Raw genomic sequence first — 9,741 nt, 5'->3', positions numbered from 1 at the left:
TATTCATGTTTTCGTCCAACCAAGTCATCAATCACATGACTTGTTGATATCCAACAATTGGATGTTTCTTAACAAATGTAAACACGCGGCTTTGTTTACAAAAGTTATAAGCATACACATGAGTCAAACTGAACAAAATGACCAACCGTGATGTTAGATATTTCAAAACGAAGTGGCTAGCCGTACTTAAGGACGGGTAGACTGGCAGGCTAGACGTCATTAATAGTGTCGAGCGGAAGTCTCGATGATACCTCAAGTCATCGGCCACCAACACTCAAAACTTCCCGATATCGATGACCAAGGAAAAGTCGGGAATTCCCGAGAAGTAGCACTTCAACTGAGCTTTGGATGGCTTTTTTTGTATTAAAACTTAAAATACATTAAATAAATTCACTTTGTATAATAATAAAACATTGATACCTATAACCATTTTGATCTATTTACGACGTTTGTGTTTTGTTAGCTGTTTAAAATATGAAATAACGTCAATACCCAATACCAATGACTAGGTATTGAATGAAAGTACCGATGACTAGAGCGATGCTCGAGACTTTTTTGAGTCTCAAGACTCAAAAAAGCATCGAGACGCAAAAAAGTTTCGAGCTTCGCTGGAATCATCGCCGACGAGAGAGGGGTGAACAATGCAGATAGTACACATTGTTAGTAACGCGTGCGTCGCATAGTCTCGGGACTCGGGACTCAATACGAGAAGCATCGATGACCAAGATTCTCGAGACGAGAAAAGCATCGAGAACTAAGTGGAGGTCGGTACCTTCTCAATACTCGATGACCTGACTTCTCAAAACCTAAAGCATCGGTGACCTTTTGGTGATCCGGATGCCCTCCCTTAGTCATTAAGTACGGGGAGTCTAGCCGTATTTATTCTGGGGCCTTGACCCCTGGTCGTGTCAAAGGTCACATCCGGTAAGTCGACCGTGGTGGGCCGTGGCGCCAACCGCGAAGCCATGATTGTTTTCTCCCGATTTACGAGCATCATCAATTTCAATACGTATACCACCAGTGCTATTTGCCATTGAGTCCCTACCACCAGCACTATTGGTCACTGAGCCCCTACCACCAGTGTTAATTAGCCTTTGATCCCTACCATCAGCCATTGAGTCCCTATCACCAGTGCTTTTAGTTTTAGACATTGAGTCCCTACCACTAGAACTATCAGACATTGAGTCCCTAACTAGAGCTATCAGTATCAGCCATTGAGTTCCTGCCTGCGACCAGTGCTATATTAGACATTGCGTCCCTACCACCAGTACAATTAGTTACTGAGTCCCTACCACCAGTGCTATCCAGCCATAGAGACCCTACCACCAGTGCTATTAGCCACTGAGTCCCCGCCACCAGCGCAATTAGCCATTGAGTCCCTAACACCAGTGCTATTTGCCATTGAGTCCCTACCACCAGCGCAATTAGTCATTGAGTCCCTTCCACCAGTGCTATTTGCCATTGAGTCCCTACCACCAGTGCAATTAGCCACTGAGTCCCTACAACCAGCGCTATTAGTATTAGCCACTGAGCCCCTACCACCAGTGCTATTAGCCATTGAGCCCCTACCACCAGTGCTATTAGCCACTGAGTCCCTACCACTAGTGCTATCCAGCCATAGAGACCCTACTACCTGTGCTATTAGCCACTGAGTCCCTACCACCAGTGCTATCCAGCCATAGAGACCCTACCACCAGTGTTATGAGCCAGTGAGTCCCTACCACCAGTGCTATTAGCCACTGAGTCCCTCCCACTACCACCAGCGCTATTACTATTATTTCTCTTAGCCATTGTCATTGAGTCCCTACCACCAGCGCTATTGGCCTTTGAGCCCCTACCACCAGCGCTATCCAGCCATAGAGCCCCTACCACCAGTGCTATCCAGCCATAGAGCCCCTACCACCAGTGCTATCCAGCCACTGAGTCCCTACCACCAGTGCTATCCAGCCACTGAGTCCCTACCACCAGTGCTATTACCCATTTGAGATAGAACAAAATTGACGTCACTCAGTTCTTTATTATCGTTTTTAGCCATTTTTTAAATGATTAGTTCTCATTGATTGTATTCAAGACAAAACTATAAAAGGTTGAGGTTACACATAGATTAGTAGAGTGGTATTATCACGGAGATCAGTTTTCCCAAATAATTCCATGTGATGGGGAAAAAACATCCGGTTAAAAAAGGTTTTGACGAAATATGCAGTGAAGACATGCGAAGGCAAAATATGCCACCGCAAATAATAAATAATCTACCAATCCTTAAGTACGGCTAACTAAGCAATCTACACGACATTAAGTACGGCTAGCCAGCCAGTCTGACTGTCATTAAGTACGCTAGACTGGTAGGCTAGACGTACTTAAGTACGCCTAGACTGGCAGGCTAGCCGTCATTAAGTACGGCTAGCCTTTTCCATTTCAAAATCTGTGAGCACGTTTCACTATGTAGGTTACTTTGAGCACATATTCGAATGTGACCAATGACATCGATCACATGGAATGTAATATAGATCATGGCAGTAGTAATATAAAAAGCATGAGAAGCCGTTGTTAAATTGTTAAAGTAAAAATTGCATGATCAGCAGTTTATAACAATAGTGTGTAAGTGTGTTATAGTATTACACATGTGTAATAGGTGTGTCAATTGTATTATTGTTGTGTGTTGTACACACTTTACAGTTATTTTGAATTGTATTATTGTGTGTTTTACCCACTTTGTAATTATTTATGTCGTTAATATACATGCATAGGAGAAACCGTTATTAAATTGTAAAATATGTATTATCATTTTATTATAGTAGTGTGTAAGTTTGTTATAGTATTAGATATATGTAAAACCTGTGTTAATTTTATTATTGTCGTGTGTTTTACACACTTTGTAGTTATTTTTAAAATTGTATTATTGTGTGTGTTTACACTTTGTAATTATTTCTTAACATACATGCGCAGGAGAAACCGTTGTTAATTTGTTTAATATGTATTATGATTATTTTATTATAGTGTAATTGTGTTATAGTATTAGATATATCTAGTCCTTGTGTTGATTGTATTATTGTTGTGTGTTTTACACACTTTGTAATTATTTCTGTCTTAGATGTGCGATAGCTATATTGATAAGATTTTTAAAAAGATAACAAAAAGTCCATGTTTTAATGTCATTGTCCTAATGTAATGTCTGTGAATAGATACGAAGATGCAACGTCACATAAGTTAATAACACTCACTTTAAACAATGTTGATATATTTTAGAATAATAATAATCATAGGTTCAAAATTACTCATAATAGATCTCGCATCTCTATTTGGATTTACGTCAAAACCACTGAAATTGAAAATTATGGCAAAACTTTGGGTGCCGTATCCGACATCGCACCTCTACAACAATTGTAGGACATCTCTGCTTCTGTAATAATTTCAGTGGTTTTGACGTTCCTACAATTTTGTCAAAAGAATATTCTAAATATATAAATTTTGACCCCCTAAAAAATTGTTTCCTTCATATATTTGGCCAGAAAACATTCATACATTTTTGCTGGCAAACGTTCATACAATTTTTAACCAGAAAACTTTTACTTCACACATTTTGATTAGAAAATTAAATTTCATACAATTTTTTGATAGAATGACAATTTGGATTTGGAGAGAATATGTATTCTGATCTCATAACCGTTGGTCATAATATTATTATATTTTGGTCAGAAAACTTTTACTTTACACATTTCGATCAGAAAAATGTAATTTCATACAATTTTTGACAGAAAATTTTCATTTCATAATTGGGTCAGAACATTATTACTTTTCACATTTTGATTGGAAAACGTCCATTTCAGACAATTTGGTCGGAAAATTATTGCTTCACCGCCTATTTTTTTTTTATTATTTTGCCTGTAGGAAATTTTCGAAATTATATATTAATTCACGCAATAGCAATATCACATTTTGGAAAACACTATATATTACCCTTGTGATGGCAATTCTATATTAGGGCAAGCTAGAGAACTTGCTGCTATGTGGTCTTGTGATATGACACTCGCTTTCGGATCGGAGGTCCTAGGTTCGAGCCTCACTCGGCGCATAGTTGAGTCCTAGGAATAATCTCTTTACTCACATTCTCTCATCGTACTCAGGTGCAAAATGTGGGTACCTGGCCGTTAACAGCTTTATCTTTGTCCGAAAATATTGTAATATCGCCTAACAGGCGTCATGTCACGTCCTAAGTGTTAAGTGTTGCTGTTTGCCAGGGACCCCATGTAAAGCGCGTTATTACGCTATATAACAGCTGAAGTATTTTTTAGGACCAACACACATTTAACTAGTGACTGTTCAACCTTTTAGTTTTATAATTGGATCGATGTATTTTAGTGAGAAGTAATCACACAAACAGACGGTCTATAAACAATAATAAAAAGCTGGAAGACATCAACATACTTCATTCCATTGATGCTATGCATTTATCCAAAAAGTTCAAAAACTTTGCCCGCCTGATATAAAGTACCAACACACAAAACTATGTGTAACCTTAAACGTTTATAATCTGATTAATACAATTTAGTGAGAATAGGATTCAATAGTCTGATGTCACGTCTGCCCAGCAACAAGCAGCTTGGTTCTAAACAAAGAAAATCGGTACTTTTTATTCTTCATGCTGGCTAGAACTTTTTCACATGCCATTTGATCAGAATGTGTAAAAGTCTTTCTCCTCTGGATACACTTTTATGCTTGTCGGAGATGTATTTCATAAGGGCGGTGATGGAGATTGTGGCGTCCACCATTGTTCTGATAGTTTTGAACCAGTTGTTATGCGTCATTGTGAGGGAGGTGACATCATGACTGTTGACCTCTATTACTCATTAAAATGGCCGACTGAGAAACAATAACAAAGAGCTGAGTGACGTCAATTTCGTTCTATCTATAGATAGAATGAAGTTGACGTCACTCGGGTCTTTGTTATTGGTTTTTTTTTTGTTTTGTTTTTTTTTTTTTTTTTTGCCATCCACGTTTATTAGTTATTCTCACTAAAATGTATTATCCAGACTATAAAAGTTCATGGTTACATAGAGCTTTGTGTTTGGTCAGTTATACTTCCGGATGGCAATTTTGTGAGCCTCTTTGCCAAGTGCATACTATCTATTGACATAATAATTTAGCAATGACTATGAAAAATGTTTTTTTTCTCTTTTTGAGGAAAATATTTGTCTAAAATCCAAGCCCTATCTCCACTGAGTAAAAATGTTTTTGAATTTTGAAAATCCATTCATAAATAAACAAGTTATACAGTTTTAAAGGTGTCATTTATTTGGATGACCCGCAAAGAAGAAAAAAACGCGAAAATATGGGACGCTTTTTCAGCATTTTTTTTCGACCTTTGGTTGTATCTTGCGTAATAAGTGGATTAAACGATTGAAACTTGAAGAGAAAATTAGGATGGTGTTTTGTAAAATACGGGAAAAGTACTCGTCATAGTCATATGAAATTTTACAACCAAAAAGAAGAAATGTTCATGTATTACCTTGTCAGCGACAAAACTCCACGCCCGGTAGTTTTAGAAATATTTTACTCCACACTCCAAAGAGTAAAAATCTATTTTTAACGGTCTTCTGGTAATCGCACCAGTTTTGTCGCTTGACATAATCTAAAATGACCTTTTTTCTAACTGTGTGCCAACTTTCAGTCATATTCATCGATAAACAGCGTCGTGATTAATTTTTTAAAATAGCATATACGAAACGGCTTCGTCCCATATTTTGACGCGAATTCGGGCACTTCGTGAGCGAAAAAGAGGCCCAAAGATTTGTGCGGGATAGTCATTGCTACATAATATAAACGTTCTCATACTCATGCTTGATTATTTGTTTTATTTTGCGTCATTTGATGGGGAAATAAGGTGTGATGTCAAAAAAAAAAAAAAAAACGATTCCGATCTCATTGGAAGTGTAAACGATCTTTAGGATTCACAATGATAGCATCTTATTTTCTAGTCTATCTAAATATAAGCTGATCGTAAATAAAGATCAACCATCCTCACTCTTTTACGTCCACTAATCCATAGGAATATACCTTTACATACTGCTACTAAAATAGTATTGCCACATTATGATTCAATAAGTAAGTAATTCATTATAATAATTAGACTTTTGTTAAGCGGTGCGTCTTTTTCTTCTTTTTCTTAGCTGTTTTAAAGTAGTTTTTTTCATAGGCCGTAAAGAAGAAAACTTTCTTGCTGTGGCATCAACACGGTTCAAAATCTATATTCAGTTAAGACAAATTGATTCTGAGGTTGACACGATTTTTACAACTTTTGATAGAGGGACAGCTAAGGAAAACTAGAAAAATACGCACCATTAATTTTAAAAATCTGACTATAGTTCTCAAAAAACTGGTTTCATACACACTTCCAAGGAATTTTCCTTATTGGATCCTAAAATAATATTTTTGTGGTAAGGGGACAATGAATGGTTGTTAAGAATTTCGGGTAAAATCTTGTCATAATGATCCACCATGTCGCACGCACCCAGAATTGGAATATGAAATTATTTCATTCAAGCTTAAAATTTATGTATCATTTTTAAATGAGTTAAGATTAATATCTCTTATTTTACGACATGTTTAAGGTCTTTTCTGAGGTTTAAATAAATAAAATTTAAAATTGAGCTTCATATAGCGCAATACCCACTAAATGTGCTAAAAGCGCTTTACAAGGGGTCCCAGGTCAACAGCAACCTTTAACATGTAGGACGGGACATGCCGCCTGTTAGGCGATATTACAATTTTTCGAACAAAGACAACGCTGTTAACGGCCAGGTACTCATTTTACACCTGAGTACGGTGAGAGAAAGTGAGTAAAGAGCCTTTTCCAAGGACTCAAATATGCGCCGAGCGCGAGGCTCGAACCCAGGACCTTCCGATCCGAAAGCGAGTGTCATACCACAAGACCACATAGCCGCACAGGATGGGATAGGTTGACGACAGTTGAAACATAGCTGTGGTCGGAAACACCCTTCAACTTTGACTTTGACTGATTGTCGTGGCATGTCGATCGAGTAGATGACCGATACTACGGGTAGGTTCAACGACTTGCTGCATTAAATTGGGAGATTCAAAAATGTGTGTAAACATTTTACAACCATTCATTCATGTTGTCTAGATGAAATTTAACATTCCGCCATCACCAAAAGTTTTTTTTTTCCCTTTTGACACATCTCTGTTTAATGAAGTTTTCAAATCCTCGAAAAATAATTTGGTGCTTGTAGTCTTTTTGAGAATTATATGTTTTTGAGAAGTATACGTACAAATTCTGCCGTTTTACCGTAATTATATATATATATATATATATATATATATATATATATATATATATATATATATATACATTTATATATATATATACATTTATATATATATATATATATATATATATATATATATATATATATATATATATATATATATATATATATAATGTATACGCAGTAAAATATATTAGGCTCTTGACAACGATATAAATTTCTTTCTAAGAAAATTCGAAACTTTGCCGTTTTAGAAAAATCGATTAATCTTAATTATGCTAAACAATGTCCTTCTACAATATTTTCAATTTCATCTGTCACCATTGTTTGTTTATGTGTTTCTGCATTTGTGTAAACGCACACTCACACAAGCGGGCTCTCTTGGGCTCGAAGACACCCAGGCACTCTTGGAAATAAATTTCCGTTCTGTGATTAATAACTTGTAAATGATAATGTGTCCCGAAGGGTTGAAAATTGATGCTGTTAAAAAATAGTTAACATTTTAATTATCTTATTTCCCTTTCAGAATAATATATCTATCAGTGAAATCTTTGATTCATGATGTCGTCTGACAAGTCAGATTACGTCATTTATGACGTCACGAACACAGACAGTCAACAAGAGAAAAATATGTTGGAAACCATTTTGTCTGTCAGTTACGACTTATGCTTGACGTCATACCGAAGTCTTGGGGGATATGGTGACGTCAGTTACCACGTGACAGTAGCAGACAACGAGCGCGTTGGATTACGTGCTAAGCTGGTGTCTGACAAGAATTATGTGCTTAGAATATTCAATGCTCAAGACTCCACGAATCTCCAATGGATGGGTAAGTAGCAGTGACATTTATATATGAAGTCATAGGTAAGTAGTCATTTATTGTTTAATCGTAAATAGTTAAAAATATTACCAAATAAATTGATAAATAATTATAAAATGAATGATGAGAGAGAGAGAAAAAAAAAAGAATTAGTAAGTATACTAAGATACGTAAGTAAACGAACACTAGACAGCCTGGCTCAGCAACATTAATTTGACCTCGTAGTCCGGGGGTTGCAGGCCGACACGACACACGTTCATCTTGTAGTATGTCCTTATGCAAGACACCTGACCTGGTCCAATGTCACTTTGGGACGCTGCCCTGCGGCTGTCAGATGAGTTATTACATATTTCAGTCTCCATTTGAAATACATTTTTAAAATTTTTAAAAAATGAAAATACATAAAAAGAAATTGATTATATATATATATATATATATATATATATATATATATATATATATATATATATATATATATATGCCTTTTTCGCCACGATATTATAAGATATCGTCGCCTAGGCATTCCACGAAGGAATATAGATAACTCATCAAACAAGATGTCTGATGTCAACAGGAATCACCCATGTTGTCCAAGTGAGCACATTGGGGGTTAATAATCTTGCTCAATGAAATAAACGAAAGTGCCTGAAGGGGGGCTCGAACCCGGGTCATCCGGATCTTAGTGCAATGCCTTAACCACTCGGCTACTTCGCCCCCATATATATATATATATATATATATATATATATATATATATATATATTATATATATATATTATATATATATATATATATATATATATATATTATATATATATATATATATATATATTATATATATATATATATATATTATATTATATAATATATATATATAATATAGATATATATATATATATATATATATATATATATATATATATATATATATATATATATATATATATATATATATATATATATTGGAAGATAAATACATTAATAGAAAAAAAAAGATCATACCAAATTATATAGATGACGTCACCCAGGCCTTTGTTATTGTTTTCTGCCATGTACGTTTATGAATAATTCTCACTAAATTGTATAAACCAGACTATAGTCAGTTCGAAGTTGACGTCATTCCAGTCTTTGTTGTTGTTTTTTGCCATCCGCGTTTCTGAGTAATTCTATAAACGATCATGATCACACACAGTTTTTTTGTGTTTGTCTGTTATACTTCCGGATGGCAATGTTGTGAACTTCTTAGCCAAGCGTACACTATCTAAATGGAACGAAGTTGACGTCACTCAGTCCTTTTTTTTAAATTAGTTTTCGACAGCCTGTTAGTGATAAGTTTTCACTAACTTAAATGTATCAATCAGATTATAAAAGGAACGAATTTGACATCACTCAACTCTTTGTTCTTGTTTTTGGCCTGCCATTTTTATGAGTAGTTCTCACTAAATTATATCAATCAGACCATAATCGTTTTTAACGTTTCACATTGGTATTCATTTTGGTACGTTATATCAAGTGGCGGATGTTGTGAGCATTTTTCACTAACCGGATAGCATCAATAAAAGTTAAAGGTTACACTCAGTTTGTGTATGGTGAAGTTTAGTTTTGTTGGCGGCTCTTGTAAATATTTTACCTATACAC

At 35.4% G+C, this 9,741-nt stretch overlaps 1 protein-coding gene across 4 annotated transcripts in view; it reads left to right on the top strand.

The window, feature by feature from the left end:
* The first annotated feature begins 2,339 nt into the window (after positions 1–2,339).
* LOC144968219 (hydroxylysine kinase-like) overlaps positions 2,340–9,741 on the top strand; it is a 15,675-nt gene continuing 8,273 nt past the window's right edge. The window contains exons 1-2 of one of the 4 annotated variants that reach the window (XM_078906352.1): positions 2,340–2,598; positions 7,810–8,112. In XM_078906352.1, the coding sequence (XP_078762478.1) occupies positions 7,842–8,112 (271 nt within the window). In that variant the 5' untranslated portion in view covers positions 2,340–2,598; positions 7,810–7,841. Of the gene's footprint in view, positions 2,599–2,664; positions 2,802–7,809; positions 8,113–9,741 lie in introns of those variants that run through there. The other 3 variants (XM_078906351.1, XM_078906354.1, XM_078906353.1) reach the window with 3 other exon arrangements.

The sequence above is a fragment of the Berghia stephanieae genome, chromosome 3 (genome assembly GCF_034508935.2).
Source record: "Berghia stephanieae isolate SIO BIC M18660-M18661 chromosome 3, UCSD_Bste_1.3, whole genome shotgun sequence".
Taxonomy (NCBI): Eukaryota; Metazoa; Mollusca; class Gastropoda; order Nudibranchia; family Aeolidiidae; genus Berghia; species Berghia stephanieae.
This window is presented reverse-complemented; position numbering and strand designations above follow the sequence as displayed.